Below are 22350 nucleotides of genomic sequence, written 5' to 3' on the forward strand. Positions count from 1 at the left end.
TCTGACAAACGAAATGCGGGAAGAGGTAGGGGGGTTGGAGCGATGCAGAAAGTAAGGCAACAATCACGAATACAAGCGGTATAAATAGGTGCACCTGGATGCCACAATCGGCTACAAGCCAACATTCACGATTTGCAAGCAGCAAGCTCTTTCGTGAGTCAGACAAACACTTAGCAAGTCGAGGCAAGTGATGATAGACGATTGATTGCTACAACCAGGGCCCCAGCCAAGCTCGTCCGTGCAGCGAAAGAATTGACAGGCTGGAGCAGTCCACAGTCGACTAGCACAATCACCAATCATGAATCACGAATCACGAATCAGTTGGTTGCCGACCAACCTTCGTGCGTGATGTGCAGTTTGCGCGTCGGGTTCTATGGGTCGCAGCATCTCTGGCCCAACTCATCAACAGTCACGAGTACAAATCGTGAATAACTTAATCCATCCAATCGTGAATTCCGCACGGTTCACGGTTCACGATTTGCCGCATAGTCCTTGAGTGTGTACCGCACAGTAAGCGCGATAGCCGCCAGGCGGGCGCTGAGAGTAGCCGTGTTAGACCGTCGGTTCGCACCTGATCCAAATCGTGAACACAATCACGAATCGTTAATCGTGAATCGTGAATCGTGAATCGTGAATCGTGAATCATGAATCATGGATTGGGTTCCTCGTTCGTGGTTACAGTTCACAGTTCATAGTTCAGGGTTGATAGTCACGAGTCGAAATCACGAATCACGAATGGGGTTGGCCCAATATCTGACCTGCTCGAGCTTGTTCTCATCCCGCCTCGGCGTCTTGACCATCGCAAACCAATTCGGATACATCGAGCGATCTGCAAGCGCAATTTGGTGCCCGTCATGGTGAGTCAATGCGGCGTGATTGCTGGGTGTGATGCCATAGCTGACCCCGTGAAAGGATACAGCCCGTTTCGCTAAACGACCAAAAGGATGCGCAAGTGCTGCGCCTCAAATACCACAAGACGACACTCTTCCTTCCGTGTCAGCCGACAACATCAGTTTCTTCGCTCAAGGCTGACTTCTTGTCGGCTGTCAAGTCCACCAACCAACCAGAGCTGTCCACCCTTCCGCATTATTCACAGCCGGACGGCAAGTCCTACGCTTCATGGAGCCAAATGGACGCGGAGCAGGACATTGGCCTCTTCATTGCTAGCAGTACCGGCACCGACGAAAGCTTGACCATCTTTATGCCGCTGGATCAAGACTCGGCGCAGCAATCTGATCTTACAGTGCGCAAGGCAGGCCTCAACGACTCGGACGCTGTCTGCGTTGGATTCCGTGCCCAAGGTGCCAGTAAGTGCAACCGCCGACTCGCTACCAAAGCATTCTCGTACATCTCTAGCTGACCTTGTGATTTGATTCTGCTTCCGCTTTCCCTCGACGTACGTACTTATCTTTGGTTCAGCCTCCATCTCCCAACCTATTGTACAGTTCACGGACGTCGAAGAGGAGCAAACCGAGGATGTCGACCCAGACTCTATTCCTCCTCCACTATCTGACTAGTTTGTGTCCATGCAATGCGTTGTTCCATCCTGATACCACTTTGAAGCTCCTAAATACATGAAGCAGTGCGAGCATAGCAGCGAGTATTTTGCTCGCGTCGCGGCCTCCGCGGGCTTCTATGAAAACTGGGAATCACGTATCCTCCAGAAGAAATCGTCATTCACGATTATTTACGATTCGTGATTGACGTTGGACTGTATACAAGTCGTGGATTTACAGTAACTTACAGTAACTATGTGGAGTATGTTACTCGGAAATTGGCATCTGGATGCTTGTTGCCTCCCATGTCATCCTGTGACAAATCTGGTCAACCCAATCACGAATCACGAATGTGCAAGAGCGTGTACATCTCGACAGTAGCTTCTCGCACTCCTTCCTCTTCCATCCCTGTATTCTCCTTCACGCTTTCCATCTGTTTGGGGGCTAGCGTTGCAACTAATCATGTTGTCCGTCGTACAGAGGAGCTGTTGCACGCGAAGTACCGTGGCGCACTCATCACGGTGGCTCCCCTCCACCAAGCGCCGACCAGCTTACACATCCTTGCTTGACCTTGACTACTCGTACCCTGTGCATAAAACAACCGACGTCAGCTTCCGTATCAAGAGCGCCTTTTCCTCATCATCATCGGGCAGGGTGGCGACCACATCACGATCATCCCCAGCCAACGCAGCCCAACGTCTCGTCCCAACAAGCCCTTTCTCTCAGACTAAATTCCCACCGCCCTCTTTTCCACCCTCCTTTGGCTCAAATCAGCTCGTTCCAGTCTCGGACGAGACCCATCACCGTCTCCATAGCATCCTTGCATGCTTTGATGCGCCCGTTCGATTCGCGTTTGCATATGGCTCGGGCGTCTTTTCCCAGACCGTGGCCGGCCCGGAGCATTCCAAAAGGCCGCAAACTAGAGACGGCAAAAAGATGATCGACTTTGTCATGGCCGTTACACATCCACATCACTGGCACTCGCTCAATATGACGCAACATCCGAGCCACTATTCCATGCCCAGTCGGCTGCTAGGGAGTATTGGCATCGGACTGGTGCAGCAAAGGGGGGCAAAGATATGGTACAATCCCTACATCAAGCTGGAGGATGAGCTCATCAAGTACGGTGTCATCAGTGTCGACGACCTTTGCGCCGATCTGCTTGACTGGGAAACGCTCTACGTGAGTGGACGCATGCATAAGCCGGTTGCCTTGATCACATCAGATGCCAGGGTGCGGTTGGCACAGCAAGTCAACCTCGCCTCAGCGCTGCGCACTGCACTTCTATTGCTGCCAAACGAGTTCACCGAGGTGGAACTCTACACACGCATCGCCTCGCTCAGCTACACGGGTGACTTCAGAATGTCGGTGCCCGGAGGCGAGAATTTGAACAAGGTGCGCAACATTGTGCTCAACCAGCGCGACGAATTCCGACGCCTCTATGCTGGCCTGATGCGCAACTTGGGTACGCTTTCGATCGAACAAGTCAGGGAAAACCGCTTCAAGATTGTGCAGGACAACTCGGTCTCTACGCGTGCCTCATACGCTGCTCGGTTGCCCAAATGTCTCCGCCAAAGGGTGCAAGACCACTACACTTTGCAGCCGCATTTGGATCCAGCATTTCTGAAGCTTTCGCTCTCCAAGACGCTCAACACGGTGCCACGAACACCTTCGCATATCGAAAGGGAAAAGACGCTCAACGACTTCTGGCGCGCAGCAGTGCAGAGAGACGATTTCGGCGAGGTGCTGCTAAAAAACATTGCGCAAACGGTCAAAGGTCCTTCATGGTCACAGTCGATCAAGGGCATCTATACTGCCGGCTTCACGAGAACAATCCGATATGTCGGTGCAAAAATTGGCAAGGTAAGTAGTCTTGAACTTATGAAAGCAGAGCGATCCGGCGCTGGCATACTGATACTGTCACTGGGCTTTCCGCGCGAATCTCTCTGCGCTGCCTTGCACGGGCTGCACAGTACTTTGAAGGCAAAAGCCAGAGCGACAAGGCTTCGTAATACTACTACAACAGGCCCACCCACACTCATCGCGCAAGGTTCAACAGACAAACATGCAATTGAACAATTTGTGTCAAGTCACAAGGGCAGTGTCATGAGTCACGAGTAGACTCTTCGTTAATCGTGATTCGTGATGTGATTTGCGACGCTCAAACTAACGAGCATCATCTGTGAATTTGGGCAGGCACGAGGCACGACATGGGCCATGTCTGCGTCACACGAGCTTGGCCTATCACGGCCATGATTGACAGCGTATGCGGCTTGAATTCCTGGATTGAGCGCGCACCTTTGGCTGCAACGGCTTAAGAGGAGCCAGGTCTCTGTGATCTTGCTTTTCGGCTCATGTCTTGCTTGTTGAGATGTGCCCCGGTCGTAACACGAATCAAGGCTTCATAAGCTTCGTAGGCTTCATCTCTTGATGTCCGACAGTAAGCATTGCCAGCGTATAGTTAGCGTTGTTCTCTTTCGACACTTGCAAAAAGGGACGCTGTCGGCAGCAACACTGAGGTCGGAGCCAAAGAAGCTCCGACTCGGCAGACAACTCGGCTCAGGCGAAGTTTTGACGCGTGCTGGCAATCACGACTTCTCGCTATAATACTCACGCTGTACGTTTACATTGGCCAAACGTGAACCTGTGCACGGTGTGTGTGCTTTCTAGATATTTTTTTAGTTGTTTCATAATTATTATGAATCTTGAATGTGAATCGTCTTGAACAGAACAACAAACACCGACAGCAACCCGTGCGAGGTCAGCAATACGCAGTCCTGAGTCACGAGTCACGAATCTGTGAGTTAATTCGTTCGTGAATTTCCAAGGCTGCTGTCCTTCCGATATCCGAGCTTGCAGCTGCGTGCTGAAAAACGAGCATTTGAAATCCAAACACAGATTTTATTTTTTTTAAAAAAAAAAAAACAAAAAACAAACCAACAACACAGGCGCTTACTCGCAACTCTCCCATGACTGACTGCCGAGACCAACACTCGTGACTTCAAACACGCATAGCATCTTTGTATCATCACCATCAAGTCTTCATCGACCCATCAGCGGCTCCTCGCTTCCTCACATCATCATTCATAGGCAGGCGAGGGATACTTGATAGAAGCCGTTGAATAATCACCTCCCTGCACATCACAGAAACACATCTGGTTGCAAAACATCGCGATCATCTCCCAGATCATACGCTTGCGTTTATCGCCTTGCGATGCAATAGCTAGAGCGATCAACATCCCGGCTGTCATACAAACCGTGCACCCTCTCTGCAACCCTTGCACTCCTGTCCGGGCGCTTGACGCACGACGGCGAACTGCAAGCGACACCATCGTTTCCATCATTCCGACACTACGACACCTCAAGCGTCTCTCGCTCTGCTCCCCCACTCTACCAACGTCGCCAAAGCTGCATGACGCCGACACCACAGATCTTTTCTCACCTGCCTCTCAACCTGACGGAAGCCACAATCTAAGCTCTGCCACCTCGAGCAGGTCCAGCGCCTCGGACTCGCCCTCTTCCTCAGAGCGGCACTTCTCCCAGGGCGCCGACCGGCAGGGGCTGTCTCTTGCTGCTTCGCACGACCTTCGCCTCAGTCGTGCTAAGAAAGCCGTCCATCATATGCGAACCTACTCAGCCAACTCCACCGCCAGCTTTGTCTCCCATGCTTCAGCGTCTCATCAGCCTTCCGCAGAGATCATAGAGGAAGTCGAGCCCTCTTTGTCCAGTTCAACGCAGCAACGTGCTCTCAGATCAACCAGAGTCATGACGGATGCCTCGTCCATCGAATCGCCCCGTAGCTCACGTGTACGCACTCGCTCGGACGCTGGCTCTGTCCACCATGTGGATCAAGACATGTCAGCGTCCATGCTGTCTGTCGTCGATCCTGCTGGCATGGACGAGATCGAAAACAGTGTCCGCCAGTCCAAAACGATCGAAGACTTTACCAACATCATCAGCGAATTCCGAATGAATCGTCAGACGCTTTATCCCGACTCTCTGGCAAAATCGCTTGCTCATGACGCAGATACCATCCCAACAAGTGCGAGCCATCACAGTCTCGATCAACGCAGCGAAACAGCAGAAACAATTCGATGTACGTGCTGCTGCAACAAGGACGACTGTCCTCGTGCTCTTCGCGCTCGCCAAGAATGGCGTGACCTCGAGGCAGACCTTCGTCTCAGTGCAGAGATCGGCCAAGCTTTGCTTCGCCGCCACGACGCTATGCAAGCGAAGCTACAGAAGCAGGCCGAAGAGTATCTGCAGCAGCGCGACGGCCTCATGAGCCGCTTGACAAAAAGTTACAAGGAGACCTCAGCGCTTGAGCGCGAACTAGCTCAGTCCAACTTGAACCTTGAGGCAGGCGACAGCAGCAATCGTGCCCTCCTGTACGAGCTTGACGATGCCCGTAACCAGCTCACAAAACTCAAGGCGTCCCAAGCTCGGCTCAGCGGTGCAGATGAGAGAAACAAATCGCTAGAACGCCAACTTGATGACCTCAAGCAAGAGCTTGCTGCAGAGCGCAAAAGGGCACAAGCAGCAGACGCCAAGTCCAGAAAACTCGAACTCATATCTACGCAGCTCAAGGAAGCTCTCAACACTGCACGCAACGGGACAAGCGTTGACGCGACCGCCACCACATCCAACGCTCGTACTCTGCTTGACGACGATGCTCTCCGTTCCGCACGAGACCGGCTCACTCGTGGTCTTTGTCATCAACCATCTTTTTCACTGGCTACTGATGCATCTACAACCAGCGACGACCTGCACCATCAGGCCCAAGCCATCAGCGATCTCGTTCGCGACAATGAAGCTCTGCGCAACGACAACGATAAGCTCAGAAGTCTCGTCGACACCTGCAACGAAGAGCTTGACACCCTGCGCAGCTCGGTCAACAATACCATCACCATGGTCGCATCTCCGGTCCTGGACCTCACCCGATTTGATGAACAAGCGTCCTCCTACATTGAGGCACAAACTGCCGCCAGCTTCAGTGTTGGACCGTCGGCTACGACAGCGGTCATCACCGAAACAAGGCCCACATTCTCGCCTCAACTACATAAGGACCTCCAGGATGACGTAGCGGATACAGACAATTTATCAATGCGGCCACCGATGCCATCCCACGCGTCTTCGAATAGCTCATTTACCTTTCCTTCCGTATCGACCAGCGCAGCCTCATTCCCTGAATTCTCTCCTGCCGGTGTCGCTCGCAGCGATTCTGTTGCCTACACTGCAGATAGCAGCGCGACAAGTCAACCTCCGGATTCCGTCGCTTTTGCGCCAAGCTCACGTTCCAGTGCCACAAGTCGCGACACAGATAAACATACGACCGACTTTTTGCAGTCTGATCCTGCGCGCCGCGAAAACCGCACCGCCCAGCTCGGCAATCTGCTCGAATGCATCCATCGTCTCTTCAATCGTCTCTCAACTGCGGACGTCGACACACTCACACGTCGTTTGCAAAGACAAAATCTTGCAGGAGATGCGGGCCACCTCGCCAGAACCACGGTCCATTCGATTCTTCGCGATGTCGACGGCCTGCGTGATCACTTCCGCAAGCTAATTGAAGCAGAAGCTCGTAACAATGCCAGAGACGATAGTTCTTCCCACTCTAAGGACTTGGCCAACGAGAGCCTTGTCGCGAGAAAGGATTTCTTCGCTCTGCTCAAGGCCTTCCGCGATATCCTCTGTGAGCTTGCCAAGCTGCGGCTCTGCATTAACGACATTCATCTCAATCCTGGACAAGCTGCCAAACTTCTTCACGACCATTTAGGCGCAAATACAGCAGAAGACAGATCGCTCATTCCGATCCCCTCTGCAGTCAATTGGCTCGGCAAGATGTTGCTAGGTGGAACCAGCGTTGCGCCATCTACGGCATTGCCAGGCGCCAGTATTCCTGCGGCATCTCTCACAGTGCCAGACCCAACAGGCGCAGCTGGAAGTAAGAGAGGAAGACCTGTTGCTGGAAGAAGCATTTCCGGTAACTTGGGCGGCCATCTCGCCCCTCGAGCTTCGCCTGCCGTCGTCTCGTCTACACTTGCTGTCGAGGTCAAAGGTGCACACGCTTCCGCAGCCGAATCGTCCCAACAGCGACTGTCCGTATCGCCCCAAGCGCCAGTCGGTGGCGGCCTCAGAGCGGGACCTCGGCCTCAGCGCGGTCGGTCGCAAGCATCGCTCACGCACGTACAATCCCGTAACCTCTCTGGCCTTTTTGCCGGAAGTCTCACTGCATCTTACGCTGGTCTCGGTTCTGCACGTGGCGGCTTGTCAGATACTCACGGCAGTTTAGCACGAGCCAGCTCGCTCAGGCCAAGGGAGGAGACTTCAAAGACGAAAAAACCGTGGCAGCGACCGTTGTCCAGGATTGTCGATGATGACGAGATCAGCATCCACCGCGGAAGGGCTATCCGCCAGCAAGTTTTCGACGACAGCGATGACGATGATTTAGAAGAAGACATGAAAGGCAGCGGTAACCTACTTGAACGAACGTTGCGACCGCGTGGCCTGAGTGACAGCTCGATCAGAAGCACTTTTGTGGACTTGGCTGACGGCATCGGAGGAGGTCCCATCTCGCCAGCTGCGAACAGAAACCGTCCTTCGCCGATTTCACGCATTATCACACCAGCAACTCTATCACTACATTCGACGCCCAGTGCGTCCACGCCGGTTTCGATGTCGGAAGGTGCCGATCGGAACAGACGTATTGCAGCCGGTAGTGCCTCGCCGTCGGTCTCCTCAGATCGTTCCGGCAGCCTCACTCCAGGTGCGGTCGGCATTGCAGGTGGCGTGGCTAGCACCATCTTCAGTCGTTCAGAGAAGGTGCTGTCTTTCCTCAGCGGCGGCGTCGTCGGATCCGGCGCATCCATTCAGCCCAGCAGTACTTCCACCAGTCCTGGAGACCCAACTTTGCGCCAGACGCCATCCATAGCTGCGTTGAACAAGGCGGCTGCACGTGGTGCGTCGTCACACGACTTGTCTGTCTCGCCACAACCTGCGCCTCCGACAATTACGGCAGCATCCCCGGAGCCACGAGCGCAGACGGGCTTCGGCGTTGGTCTGCCGCAACGACCATCTCTGAGCGGCACCGGAAGCAGCCGCACTGGCTTCTGAAGTCGTCGCTCTACAGTTTCTCCTAAATACACTCTCATTTGTACAATACCAACGTAGATCAGTGTCGGTCTTTTCACACTGTGAAATCAAAACCTCGCAGCAACGGGGCTTGACTGTTGAGGGAATTGTTTTCTCTTTCTGGAAGAGACTGACGGTTGACTTTGAGATGATTTTACCCTGACTCTCTTTGGACTCACGATTATTTTGATGCTGATAAGTTGTCGGAAATATTGGAGATTGAGCCGAGTCACGAACATATGTAAATTCACGATTGCCGACACCACCTGGAAATAACCGAAAAGCCCGATACGTCAAGGTTGGCCACGAGGACCTGTATCTATGGTCGCCTCGTGACACTCTTGTGAGTAACTACGCTTCGTGATTTCACCACCATCACACTTGACACCTACACTGGACGCTGTCATGTTTCGCGTTGTGAGGATCACTGATCCGAATGTAAGCGACTCGCAACGTGCCAACTACGCCCAGAAGTACACGGATCTGCGTATCATGGCGCTCAAGCGTTCGCCACACGCGTTTTCGACGACAGTCGAGATCGAGTCGCAGTTGGACATGGCAGCACGGATAGATCGACTGGAAGAGTCACAGAAAAACATATTCGTCTGCATCAACGATGAAACAGAAGAGTGGGTGGGGCAGGTAACACTCATCGGTCCTCTCTCCCAATCAGAGTACGATGCGTCCTTCCAAGTCTTGCCGGGCACTAAGTCGTCCAGGTCACCCTCTCTAACCAACGTTGTCAGCGAGAGCTACTGGCACATGACTGCCCTCTACGTCGACGACCGCTTACGTGGCCAAGGTCTGGCGCGCCTTCTCTGCGAGGAATGCTTTGCATACGTCGGCAAAGGTCAGCTTCGAATCATCATCAAACCAGACAACACCAAGGTGATAGAAATGTACAAACGCATGCATTTCCATGTTTTCGAAGGCAAAGCTGCGCTGCTCGAAGCGATTCATGCCAGTAGAGACGGATTCAATAGGCTGCCCAGTGACGCTGTAGCAAGCTCGGTATACAATTCGCGTGGAGGAATAGTGATGGTGAAAATGATAGATTCGTGATCGATACTCTCCTATCAGCAATCACAAATCGTGGATTGACATCGGTGATGCGTTTAAAGACTTTCTCCGGCTCTTGACGTGGATTTTCCAGAGCTTATGCAGAATTCGAGTGGCTGCTACGATCGGGTCGTGCTAAGCTCATGTTTTGGCATCACCACCATCGACCACGCTACAGGCCGAGAGTGCTCAAGTGGATCTGCGATTGCAACTGTCAATAGTGTGAAGCTGCTCTCGATTTCCACATTGTTTTTAGAGAAGCGCATTACTTTGCGGATTAGTACTGCATTCAAGTTATCAATAAAAGGCATGGCTGATAATTATCAAACCCAATCCGTATTCGTTGCAACAGGCGAGAACTTCAAGTCGACCGTTCACACCAAGGCGGCGAGAATGGGCAGTAGGAGCAAGGGTGCTGCTGCAGTCGATGTGCCGAGGCGCGGAGCCGCGTTTCCGCTACCCTGAGCAGTAGGGGTAGCCGAGCTAGCTGTAGCAACAGAACCTGTCGTAACATCAAGCCGATTGAGAAAGAGGATAGTTCAAATCAGCTTCTGGGCTGTTGGCAGGGCTGTGTGATTCAAGAGCATTGACTTACTCGTGCTCAAGGTGGTGGAGGCAGTTGTACTGGTCACAAACGTCGTAGACGAGGACGAAGTCGTCATGGCGGTACCCGTGGATGTTGCACTCCCAATAGCCCTGCTGGAAGAGCTCGGAATGGCAAAGCCGCATCTGAAGGCAAGCTCGATAGCCTCGTTGTCCGCATCTCCGCCATTGGAACGGATACATGCACCACAGCTGGGAAGCAGATTCGAAGCATCGGCTGAGCTACAGACACACGCTAAGTAGGCGGCATCTCCGTCGGTTGTGTCGTCGCATCTCTCCGTTGTGCCTACGAGTGATTGGCAAGCCGAGGCACATACGGGCGGGAAGTCGTCCGAGTCAATCTCGTCTTGCGCCTTTACAACAAGGGCCAGAATTGCTGTCATGAGTAGAAAGTTGAGCTTCATTGTGGATGGACGACTTGTAGGTTTGTAATGCTGTTGATCGTAGGATGGGGTGGCAAAGTCCCCATTAACCAACAAATCGACATCTTATATGCTTCTTGAAGCAACACGATGACAGTGCAAACAGGCCTCATCGTTTGCTGGTACTATCTTGAAGTCTTTTTCACGATCACAGGAAATTATCCAAAGCTGTGTACAACTTGACCCCTCACAGAGAGGCAAACGGGGCTGTACACGCCTTGGCCTTATGCGCAACATCTTCCTCTCCGTCACGTTGGTAGAAATCGGCTAGGCGAGGCGAATTCACAGCCTCGACAAGCCCAAGTCACCAGTAACGGTGATGATCTCTTCTTCCTTTACAACCTTGTTGCCGTATGTTCCTGAAATGTCTCGAGGATGATTTAATAAAACGGACACAGATGTGGTGTCAGTAGCCGCTCCGCCAAGCCTCTCGGTAGGCACTGCAAGCAACCCTCTTCGCTGATTGCCAAGCCTCTTGGTTCTGCCCTTCTGACTCACAATTCAAATCTAACTTATTCACGATTACTGTGGAGATGCGATCTGCAAAGCTGTCGGTTGCTTTAAGGTACGAATAAAGCCATGGCCAAATTCCGCGTCTGTGTGGAGGTTTCTTATGGATTGAATGACATTTGTACCCTTTTACAAGTTATCTGAGTTCCAGTTTAAGCTCTCAATCAATCGTGAATGCACTCTTACGCCGCTCAAATGCACAGCTGTCAAATTCAACTCAATTCCTTTTTTGTTTTTGTTTTTGTTTGTTTTTTATCCCATACACCGAACTAAGCCTTTTTAGAACTCTGTGACTCATGCGGGAGACAACGATCTAAGATACACGCGGTGAATGGCTTAGTCTCGTAAATGGGTAAGGTGCTGGACGGGTAAGTCAGCTCATGCTCAGTCCTGATTCATGAGTAGAATGAGTAGAGAAACATTTACCGGACGACGTCTCGACCTATATGCCGTGCTGAAGGGCTTTGTTATCAAAGGTGAAGTTGTCAGGAGAGCGTAGGTGGGAAGAGGGAGGTGGAGGGTTGTGTTCATGTGGTCAGTGTCTGCGCTAATCTATGCGCTGGTAACCTCACGTGAAGTTGTCATATCCACAGCGAACTTCTCGTTTTGGATCGCTATCGAGGTTGCGAGGCCCCGATTTATGTTCAGGTGGCCAGCTTGGCGAAAGAACTCCCCTCTAGCTCGTCCAAGGTCGGTCTAGGTTCCGAGAGAGTGTTCGTGAATCACGAATCACGAATATCTCTACCGGCTCTGTACGCAGCGAGCGAACAATTAAGGACAGTCGACTGCTGCATTCGTAGCGATATTGGAGCACGTGGTGTGGCATTGCCCATGTTCAGTCGCAAAGCGCACCCACCTCCCACCTCATCGTCTCCTTTGAGCACTTGGTCCCCATATGCGTCTGTTCATCTAGCTCCCACAGTACACTTCACATCTTCTGAGTACAACGCTGGGAAAGTCATCTAGATTGCTCCTCGTCGACTACCGCTAGCCCCACGCCGCACATTGGATCACAAATGAATCCCAGATGCTCGCAAAGCGCTCGAAGAATACTTGAATTAGAGTTTGGTGTTTAGAAGTCGTGTTGGGCACACACACATCTGTGAAAGAGGCTTAACTGTTTCAAGTCTATGCAATTTCTGTTCCCTGATGAAAGCTAAGTCACGCAATGTTTCATGTGCCTGGAAGCTTATGTGCCTAAAAGCTTTGGAGAGCGAGGATCCGTTCGGATATGATTCTCTTGCCAACCGAAGTGTTTTGGGCACCGACGAGCTCCCACGCATGAGGAAAGCCCTTGTACACGTTTAATTCTACCTGCACGCCAGCCTTGTGAAGTCTGCCAACATATTCGAGGGTCTCCTCGATGAAGATGTCGAGCTGTCCAATATCAATGTAGGTATCTGGCAAACCTGAAAGGTCCTGCACACGGGCCGGGACGGCATACTTGACAAGTTCATTGACTTTGTCCGTACCCGCAATGTCTTTCCCCAGCAGAGCAGACCAGCCTGTCAAGTTATTCTCGTAACTCCAGATGGCAGTAGGCGAAAGACGCTCATCGGGCGTCAGGTTGCGGTCATCGAGCATGGGATAGATGAGGATCTGTTTCCGCAAAGGTGGAGACAAAGCCTTGTCACGAGCTTGGAGAGCTACTCCGGCTACTATGCCTCCTCCAGCCGACTCGCCGAATACACCGATTCTATTGCTGTCGATTCCAAGCGAGGCTGCATTCGATGAGAGCCACTCCAATGCATCGTAGCAGTCGTTGACGAGCCCATCGAGCTGATGCTCTGGCGCAGGACGATACTCGACACTGAAGATATCGACACCGCTTGCCGCGGCCAGGCCCGGAAGAATACCTGATGCGACCCATGCGTCGGCAGTGCCAGACATCATGCCACCGCCATGGGCATGTAGCACGGCAGGGCCGTTGTCTCTTCGCTGCTTTGGAGCCACTTGAATGACATTGATGGTTGCACCGTCGCGAGTTGTGATTGCGTGCGTCGTTGTTTCGACTGGATACTTGGGTCCAGCCTCACCCGCTGCACGAAGCGCCGTGTCGAGGTTGACGCGATGCGTCTCAACATCGTGCAAGCTGGGCTTGGGTCGCTGTGCAAATGTGGCTAGCACCGGGCCTGCCGCTTGCAGGAACTCCGGGTCGTACTTGAACGAATGCGACTGCGGCATGTTGAGCAGTATCTGAAGAAGGTCTCGAACCGTTTTCACGTAGTGGTGAAAAGAGTATCTGATGAAGAAGGGAGCGGGTATGAGTAGAACGGGGGCATTCAGAAGCATCGGCTCATCGCTCAAATCCCGAACCCGGATACACGGCGCACGCGTTGCCGATCTTGCCGGTCACCTCAGATCAAGCGTGCATCGGTATAGATAATATAAAAACGTGGACTGTGCTCACTCATGTGTCTAATTCCCCGCTTTCCTCAACCGGTATGTCGTGATGTAATCTGCATGTCTCGCCATGATCCCATCGCATCCCATGCTAATCCACCGCCACTTTCGTGCTGAGCAATCGATCCCGGATGCTGCATAAGACGCTTTTGCAGAACATGTTCTCAAGCGGATTTGCGAGGAAAGTTGCTCTAGATGAGAGCTCAGAAGTGTTCTCACCAGCTCAAATATCAACACAACGCAGAAATACTGTACCTCTGCCGTCTCGTTGATCCTAGCAGCGGTCGAGCCGGCTTGAAAAGCTGTATTATTTCAGAGTCTGTTTCGGGCCGTAGTCCCGTGTTGTCTGATAGCACAGCACAGCGGCTTCAAAACTTTCTTTGACCCTGGCTAGGATTGAACACCATGTTCGACGCCTTGCTCTTCCGACCGTCGTCGACCCTCTCACGCGCCGAAGTTGACTCGACCTGGAAGGCATTGACTGTGTCCACCATGCTATACTCGTGCCATCCAAAGTCTTCCACCATGCATTTCAGCAACCAGACCAACTCGAACTGCACACGGCCTTGAACAGCGGCTGGTGAGAATTTCCTGAAGAGTTCTTGAAGCTCGTCGAGGCTGAACGCTGACTGCGAGTTATTTATCTTGACTTCAGTTAGCGTGGTTTCGCGATAGTACTTTTCCATCTTGCGGTTGACATGAGTCTGACCGCCTACCTTCGCAGAAGCAGCCTCTCCAGCGAGTGTGGTGAGAAAAACAAGATCCGTAAGCCCATGCGCTGTAAGCTGCAGGTCTCGAGGAAGTTCGAGTAAGCACTGCAGGTTGAGAGCCTTTGCCGACTTCCTCTCGCCTGCTCCTCCGTTGGCAGCGGGTACAAACCAAAACTGGTGGAATCTACGAAAGTTTTGTGCTTTTGTAAGCTTGCCCTGTATGTCCAGCTGGTTTTCCTCATTTTCAGCTAAGGAGTGTGTTGTTGCCAAGATCTGTATACCACATCTTTGCATTCCGAAAGTCACCCTCCAGCTTGTGTAGTACGGCGTGCAACCAATCCAAGTATCTGCTGCCGCCCTGTGCTTTGCGCACCAAGAAATGCGCAGAGTACAAGTCTCCCTACACCACCGAGGGCAATGGCCAAACAGACGAGGGGCGAGCGCAAGGTGTCAGTCGCTCTTCGTTTCTTGTCGGCGTGTATTTGAAATCCAAACAAAACTTTACTCACATTGATCAAGTGAAGGCAAGCCTCGATTGCCGGGTGAAACGAGGCTGCAGCTATGGCACCTTGAAGATCAGCATGAGCCGAGCGGCGGTGTGGCAAAACATCTGTCGGCAGACCTGGCACCCTTTCCAGAAGCCTCGACAGCCATTGTGGTGGTTTTGACGAAGGATGTGCGGGAGAGATACGAAGAAGATCGCTCCTAAGTTCATCGAGGCTTTTGTTCATCTTGGGCGATAAAATTGCACCAGGAAGTCTTCACGATCATGCATGTTGCTCGGAAGCCAACCCTAACCCAAGGCAGAGCGCAACATCAGGCTTGTAGCACTCAATCGCAAAGCACATCGAACGCTCGAAGAGTATGATGACCAAGCTCTCACATGCGAGGCAGTCAATTGTAAAAGCACTTGTGAGCGACGCCGGCGTTTTGGTCCACGCATATGTGGAGGGTTGACTCCATCTCGGCTGTGAAATCAGCAATCACGAATCTTGATTCACGGATGACAAACTTTACGACCATACAAGCACATGTGTTTGAATTGGGCGGGCGCAGTAGTTGTGACTCGAGCAGTGTCGAACGCTGTCACACGACCCCGGATTGAGTTGAGCTTTTTAACAAAGCCAGTCGCGCTGACCTCATGACGATAGCCTTTGACTAGGCATGGCCGTGAGCGTGCTCTGGTTCGTCAGGTATCAGATTCCACCTCGTACGCCTCTTGGCACGTATAAAGGCTGTCGATGCTGGTGATCTCACCCGCGGTTTGAAGCGCCGATTTCGAGTTGTTGGAGTCGTTCTTTCAATCGCTCTAGCTCATAGCGACACCGATAGATACTAAAAGTAACTTACGTACAAGCTGATCAGCTGGAAATACGGAGCCACCATTTTGGCAATGAATTTTCAACGATTCTTGCAAAGTTAAGCATGTCAATCCAACACTCGTGACGCACGACTAAAAATCGTGAATTGGACCGTCTGAGCCACACACGACAGGCTTCGGCTAAAACGAATCTCGTGAATCAGCACCCACCACACTGTGACACATCCGTCTCTCTCTACGATCCCTGCGACAATGACAAAGACAAGGCTTGACTGTGTCTGAAGCCCAGCTGGCAGACCGAGTCGACCAAGCGGCATGTGGGGTAGACGTGATGGAGCGCTGCTTTCATCATCGAATGGCTGGTCATACTCGAAGTGGCTGACGGATGGCCTTTTGACTCTCACCCCTATCGCCTGGCCGCCTGGCCGCCTGACCGCCTATTGCTCTCAATCGTTTTGGGTGACGGCCCTTCAAGTGGCTAGTTGATGGCCTTCCATCTTTTCATACCATCGTCAGACTGCCTATTGCCCCGGAATGATGTTCGTCTCTCGCTATTCCTCCCGACACCCTGGGCTGACGGCCTGTTCCGACTCCGAACGTACGGCTGAGAGCCATCCACTTGGGGTTAGTACAACAGGCAACTGTCTACTGTGACTCGCACCGACATCCTTACCGGGCCTGTGTTTCCAATCACCATGACCCACCCCTCGAGTGGAGACTTCCAGGTCGCCGCGCCTGGCACGATCAAGTTTATGGAGCAGCTTGACCTCCTTGACGGCCATGGTGAGGCGCATTCCAAGGCGGGCGTGGACATATCGATATCGGCGCTTCCCTCCTCCCCCCTCCCCCCTCCCCTCTCCCTCCTCCCTCTTCCCTCTTCCCTCTTGCCGCTTGCCGCTTGTTGCTTGCCGCTCGGGATCAATAGCGCCCGGTCTTGCCTTCAACCCTAACCCCTGTGCAGCGCGTGTTGCTGTTTACATATGCATGACCCTGTCTGAAGGTCTATACAGCTTCGTCTATCGCGGCTTGGACTCCGTGCATCCGCTAGCATTCCACCGTCACCACCCTCACAGACCTCGATCAAGTCTAGCAACTTACAACGTGCAACTGTCTGCTATGATGGAAGCCCATCCACTCTTGTCATGTTGAGAGACAGTAGCCCAGTGAAATAGCCCGGCAAATAGTAGCCCCGCGAAGGCAACCCAGCAAAGGGAGCCCCAGCAACAGTCACCCAGCGACGGTAACCCAGCGAAGGGATCCCGGCGATAATAACCCAGCGACAGTAAACCAGCGAAGGAAGCCTAGCGAAGGCAACCCAGCGACAGTAACCCAGTGACAATAACCCAGCGGAGGAAGCCCAGCGACAATAACCCCGCGAATGGATCCCAGCGACAATAACCTGGCGTTGGAGGTAACTTAGGGCCAAGCGAGTTAGTCCTAGCGCCCTAGCGCTAGGCGCGGGGACACGGCCGCGGCCGCCCTGCCAAAATGGCAAAATCTCACCTTGTAAAAAAGGGCACGGCGCATGCATAAGATTCCGATTCACCCTCGTGCCTGGGTTCACGATAATCGACTCCTAGCGCAACAACATGAAACTTGGTCTGAGAAATGAGGGAGAATTGAACCCCGACGACAACCACCTTATCGAAACACCAGGCACAAAATACACTTCGCGGCGGAGACCAAGCTGTCAAACGCCAGCTGTCCCGTTGTGTAGCACACACTGGCTATTGAAGTAAATACCTGATCAAAAAGTCTTCCATATTCTGCGGCAACTCGTCTTTTGCCAAATCACGAATTGTAAGCGAGGAACACTATACCTTGGCTCTGACAGACTGCTTTCAGAATGGGGTTCGATTTGCGTCGTTGTCGCAGAACCTATACGGGTGCAGATTCGCCCAAATTTTGTAGAATTTATGCCGTGTCGGATTTATTAGTAGTTTTCACTTCAGCTTCTGACCATTGTCTTCTCTGACACACTGTGTGCCCAGTGTCCGCCTCCTCCACTGCCTGCCAAGGCGCCTGTCGGAATCCGGGGTGCGCACAATGTTTGCTCTCATGCTAGCATCAGTCCTCTTGAGCAGTCCTGGGCTCAAGCTTTGGGCGTTGCACTTAGAGAAGTTGAGGTCACGCGCTTTTATCTTCACCCCCTTAGAGAATCCGAAAAGCCTCTTGAGGGGGACATTTATTTTTTAATAACTTACTGCAAAATTGCACCCTCTCCGTGGCTTTTCAATTCGAATACAGTCGTGAGTTTCGCTGCCAGCAATCGTGAATTGGACAGATTTGAAAGGTTCACGGAATTGCTTTCCTTTCTCGCGCCAGATGGGGGCCTCCTCGCCTCTTTCACTTTCACGCCTCAATGCGGAACCGCGCCTCCCTCCACACTCACACCAACCCGCCACGAGAACCGTGTCGAAAATAGTAACACACCTGAGGACCCAGAGCGCTTGACTTCGCCAGGTTCCGAATATATTAATAGAGCCTCAGCTCGACTTTAAGCTGTCTGACTATGACTTTCGATCTGTCTAACTCTCCACGATGTCGGACATAGCTGAACACGCTTCCACCGTCCAACCCATCTTGACCGCGACCGCCGGTCTTGGTGGTGGTGACACTGCGGAAAAGCATGCGATTTTCGCCGAGCAAGAGCGTCCCAAAAGACATGCAATGTCATCGACTTGGCCGACCAAAGCGGGCCACGAATGGGCAATTCCCGAACGCTTGCTGGCGCTGATGGGCGTGGCTTCGTTTTCGTCGCTCAAGACCCACGCCCCAAGCGCAGCGATACCTGTCTATCCTAAAGACGCACCCGTCCCCGTCTTTCCGCTCTGGAAGATGCACCTTGTTGTCGCACCCAAAGCTGCCGCTCCGCTGATCGCGCACGCTGCATTCGAATATCTCACAGGCATCACCGTCAGCAGAGGTGCAGCCATGACTTTGTACATGGTGAGCTTCGTGCTCATAGGTATTAGCTTTGTTTCTTGGTGCAACCGCACCGCTTTGCGATTCGGTACATTTGATGCTCAGGCCGGCCGAGACGGTGTGCCCGATGTCGAAACTTGGAATGTGATACGCGAGTTACTCTTCGTCGCCCTTAGCCGCTCTCTCGTCGGAGTCTACTTTCTCTACCGTCCGGGAGAGCCTCTGCTCACTCTGCGAAGCGTCGTGATGTTCCCGCTTAACATGTTTATTTATGCGGTAGTGTTGGACTTCTACTTTTACTGGTACCATCGCAGTATGCACGAGGTCGGCTTCCTATGGCGCTTCCACCGCAAACACCACACGACCAAGCACCCCAATGCTGCTCTCAGTGCATTTGCCGATCACGAACAGGAGTTATTCGATACTCTCGTTATCCCAGCTCTTACATGGTTCACCTGGCGCATCGACTTTGCCACATGGTTCGGCTCGACTGTCTACATCCTGTACGTGGAGGTATTCGGCCACTCGGGAATACGCGCTTACTTCCAGATTCCGACCACTTGGCCGCTCCGTTACCTCGGCTGCGAACTTTGCATCGAGGATCACGACCTCCACCACCGCTACGGCTGGAAGAAATCCGGCAATTACGGGAAACAAACTCGTCTCTGGGACGCGGTCTTTCGTACATGCAAGCCCAGGATCGAATCGACCGAACAAAACATCGACTGGGGCCTGTCAACCCCTCCTCCATTGCCTACGCATTCCACGTAGTGATGTAAGAAGAAACACTCACACTGCCTATTGCTGCCTTGTGTGCGTTACTGGCGCTCGACAAAGCGCAAAGGAGCATTGATGATGCCCACATCGGGTCAATATGATGAGACAGGAAGCGACCAGTCAACATTTGGTATCTCTTGATACATGATTTGAACCCTGCACTGAACAGATCGAGTAAGATAGAGCAATGAGAGTGCTTAGTACTATGCCGACGAAGTCCTAGTCCAGCCCTAAAGTGTTTTGTGGAGCACGATGCGCGCGTAAATGTCGCTCGCTCGACAGAGCTGAGGGCGCCTTCGATTCGGATCGACAGGTCCAAGTGTTGCTGCGTATTCCTAATGGGAGCAGGAACAGGGTCGATGATCGATGTAGGAATTAAAGATGCGCGCGATCGGGGTGGAAAACTATAAATACACTGTACTGAGAAAATGATGCTACAAAAGAATACTGCTCCACTGCAGCAACACAAGAGTCCCTGTTTTCCGAGCGATTGAAATGGCCTGCGCATTCGTGAGAGAGATGTTGCCTCCGTGCGAAGGTCCCTCGAAGACGCTCGGATTTGGCTGCATGCGATGCTATCGGACCAAAAAGCAAGGCACTCAGCGAAACGGGCCGGCCGCGTAATTGGACAGCTCGAGATGAGCGCTGGCTCGTTCGAGCGATCTTGAATCAACCGTTCCTGACGTACACACAGCTTTCGTTGGAGCTAAACGGCGTTTCTGTTCGCCAACTGAAGACATCGGCGCACAAGAACGGCATTTATCGACAGATCGCACTCAAAAGCCGTAGCACCCGTCGGGCACGCCACCCTTGGCCTCCAAGGGCAACTCTCGCATTTCACCCGTGCCGTTGGAGGTTGACAGAACCCAAGGGCTTAACAGCATTGAGTCAATGGAAACAGGAGTACAAGATGCAGTACTAATCTTGGCGAAGGCTACAGCAAGACCCGCAAACAAGGATGGCGGGCTTAAGAGTAGGTCAGGCGCATGGGAGTGCAAAGTGAATCAAGCACTTGGAAAACCGCTGAGCTGACATTGAGCTGAATCAGAGTCGACAGCATTGTTACCATACAAGCAAGTACGAGGCCAATTTTACCGTCATGCGCTTTGTCAATACAAGCACGTCTTGACTCCCTGGTCTGAGTAGGATGACACGTTGATATAAAAGACTGGAGCCCCCACCACCCTTCTCTGCGGCCAATGACCATGCAGTAGCTGGATAGGTGACAAGCTGTCACTAGATCCGGAGCCTCTCCAATAATTCTTCGCTCGTCCGAGGTACTAGAGGAGGGCTCAGCGTACCACTCGCTGCGATTCCTGAATCTTCCACGAAGTCAACAAAGTCCATGTTAGCCTGCGAGTAGCTAGCTAGAGCTTATTCGACATTCACCGTCTTCTTGGAGTGCAGTATTATTGTCCTCTATTCGATCGGCAGAAGCAGAATGCTAGGAAAGTCTCTTCTTTGAGGACGTGCCGGTGAAAGACCTGTCCAAGAACAGTACATAGTAGTTTCTCAGACAAGCAAAAGTAGCTTGAAGAAAGCCTTCAATCGAAACTGGTATCAAACATAGGAGGAGACCGTCATAGAGTTCGAGTCGTGTGAAGAATTTGCTGTATGAAACGGACGTGCTGTATTATAAATAAAATACCCCCACGTTCTCCGGCCAAGTGTGCTTCTTCTTCTCTTTTCCTCTTTAATGTAATGCGATTATAGAAAATGGGGCGAAGAAGGCGCTTCGCGTTCGAGAAACGAAGGGGCATTTTCACACTAAGCTGCACTAGTCTGTTCTCACTTGCCGCGTATGCGACAGGGGAATCAAAACCCAACCTTCAGTTGACACATTTCGGCAAAGCACACGTCTAAAGAATTCTGGTCGATGCGGCCCGGGAAAGTAACATGTGCTATGGGAGCGTGGAGTACGATTCAAGCAGTACGTCGCCCGCCTTGCAAGCCTTTCGCCAGTATCTCAGCCTGTATTCGAAATCATCCACCGAGCCCAGTCTTGGCGAGATAACATTCACAGAGCAAAGCCAGTTCTAGCGCTCCACACCTTGTTCATCTTGAGCCAACAAGCTTGCCGTTGCGTTTTCCAATGCTCCAACGTACGAATGATGGAGAAAATGAAGCTCTGCTTTCGCGGAGGCCATCGCATCAGGAGTCAGACGACGCTGAAGTGGCTCAAACCGGGGAGATCGTTGCTACCCTTACACCGCTGATTGTGGTGTTTGCAATCAACGGTCTGGCCACTATCGCCGACTACGTTGGATCGACCACGATTATCGAGCTGATGCACGCTCTTAGCTGCGCTGAACACCATGGTGAAAGCTTGTCGTCAATCCAATCAGGGCACGATTGCCATCTGACGCAGGTAGACGAACGATTTTCAAACGTCTTTGCTTATAGCATAAGCCTGAACAGTTTTGCATCGTGAATCTCGGCGCTGGTCATCTGTCCTCTTGTTATCAAGCAGCTTGGTCGAGAACGGTCCTTGCTCGCGGCTGCAATGCTCAACGCTCTGGATTCATGGTTCGTAACTTACTTTACGGGAAGAATTCGATTACAAGCGCAAAGCGACGGGCCGCGTGATGGCTGGCACCCAAGTCCAACCTTATCCATACACATGCTTCTGTTCGACGCTGTCTTGTCGGGATTGATGGGCTGCGGCACACTCCTCAGCATCGTCTCGAATACCATCATTCTGGACTGGGTACCCAGTCAGTTGCGGGCGACATGGCTGGCTCGGTTGACTGCGAGTGTCTCAGCAGGTATGCTACTCTCTACTCTGATACTTCAGTCACTCGATCTCGAGACTGGATCAGACCTCGTCATTAATCTACTCCCTCTTCGCATCGGCGCCACAGTCTCAGTCGCTACCATCCTGCTCAGCTTGACCATCCCGCGCCTCCCGCTGAATCCATCAGCAGCTCCCGCCGCTCTTTCATCCCTAGATGACCCACTCCATCCTCCAAGACATGGCGCAAGCTTTTGGATCG

At 52.4% G+C, this 22350-nt stretch overlaps 8 protein-coding genes across 8 annotated transcripts; 5 read left to right on the plus strand and 3 right to left on the minus strand.

Moving 5' to 3' along the window:
* Positions 1 to 854: 854 nt before the first annotated feature.
* Positions 855 to 1517, plus strand: UMAG_11182 (uncharacterized protein; the record flags this gene model as incomplete). The annotated part of the gene is made up of 3 exons (XM_011393647.1): positions 855 to 857; positions 920 to 1307; positions 1420 to 1517. The coding sequence occupies 3 exons, from the start codon at positions 855 to 857 to the stop codon at positions 1515 to 1517; spliced, it is 489 nt and encodes a 162-aa protein (XP_011391949.1).
* A 441-nt stretch (positions 1518 to 1958) lies between these two features.
* UMAG_05612 (uncharacterized protein) lies at positions 1959 to 3508 on the plus strand (the record flags this gene model as incomplete). The annotated part of the gene is made up of 2 exons (XM_011393608.1): positions 1959 to 3359; positions 3470 to 3508. 2 exons carry the CDS (start codon positions 1959 to 1961, stop codon positions 3506 to 3508), a joined length of 1440 nt encoding a protein of 479 aa, XP_011391910.1.
* A 1609-nt stretch (positions 3509 to 5117) lies between these two features.
* On the plus strand, positions 5118 to 8609 carry UMAG_12309 (uncharacterized protein; the record flags this gene model as incomplete). Its single annotated transcript, XM_011393668.1, has 1 exon — positions 5118 to 8609. One exon carries the CDS (start codon positions 5118 to 5120, stop codon positions 8607 to 8609), a length of 3492 nt encoding a protein of 1163 aa, XP_011391970.1.
* A 423-nt stretch (positions 8610 to 9032) lies between these two features.
* On the plus strand, positions 9033 to 9689 carry UMAG_05614 (uncharacterized protein; the record flags this gene model as incomplete). Its single annotated transcript, XM_011393609.1, has 1 exon — positions 9033 to 9689. One exon carries the CDS (start codon positions 9033 to 9035, stop codon positions 9687 to 9689), a length of 657 nt encoding a protein of 218 aa, XP_011391911.1.
* Positions 9690 to 10060: 371 nt separating this feature from the next.
* On the minus strand, positions 10061 to 10693 carry UMAG_11183 (uncharacterized protein; the record flags this gene model as incomplete). Its single annotated transcript, XM_011393648.1, has 2 exons — positions 10061 to 10188; positions 10282 to 10693. The coding sequence occupies 2 exons, from the start codon at positions 10691 to 10693 to the stop codon at positions 10061 to 10063; spliced, it is 540 nt and encodes a 179-aa protein (XP_011391950.1).
* A 1725-nt stretch (positions 10694 to 12418) lies between these two features.
* Positions 12419 to 13405, minus strand: UMAG_05617 (uncharacterized protein; the record flags this gene model as incomplete). Its single annotated transcript, XM_011393610.1, has 1 exon — positions 12419 to 13405. The coding sequence occupies one exon, from the start codon at positions 13403 to 13405 to the stop codon at positions 12419 to 12421; it is 987 nt and encodes a 328-aa protein (XP_011391912.1).
* Positions 13406 to 13992: 587 nt separating this feature from the next.
* UMAG_12310 (uncharacterized protein) lies at positions 13993 to 15065 on the minus strand (the record flags this gene model as incomplete). Its single annotated transcript, XM_011393669.1, has 2 exons — positions 13993 to 14508; positions 14844 to 15065. The coding sequence occupies 2 exons, from the start codon at positions 15063 to 15065 to the stop codon at positions 13993 to 13995; spliced, it is 738 nt and encodes a 245-aa protein (XP_011391971.1).
* Positions 15066 to 18196: 3131 nt separating this feature from the next.
* On the plus strand, positions 18197 to 19351 carry UMAG_05619 (uncharacterized protein; the record flags this gene model as incomplete). Its single annotated transcript, XM_011393611.1, has 1 exon — positions 18197 to 19351. The coding sequence occupies one exon, from the start codon at positions 18197 to 18199 to the stop codon at positions 19349 to 19351; it is 1155 nt and encodes a 384-aa protein (XP_011391913.1).
* Between the last annotated feature and the right edge of the window lie 2999 nt (positions 19352 to 22350).

The sequence above is a fragment of the Mycosarcoma maydis genome, chromosome 18, assembly GCF_000328475.2.
Source record: "Mycosarcoma maydis chromosome 18, whole genome shotgun sequence".
NCBI classification, from domain to species: domain Eukaryota; kingdom Fungi; phylum Basidiomycota; class Ustilaginomycetes; order Ustilaginales; genus Mycosarcoma; species Mycosarcoma maydis.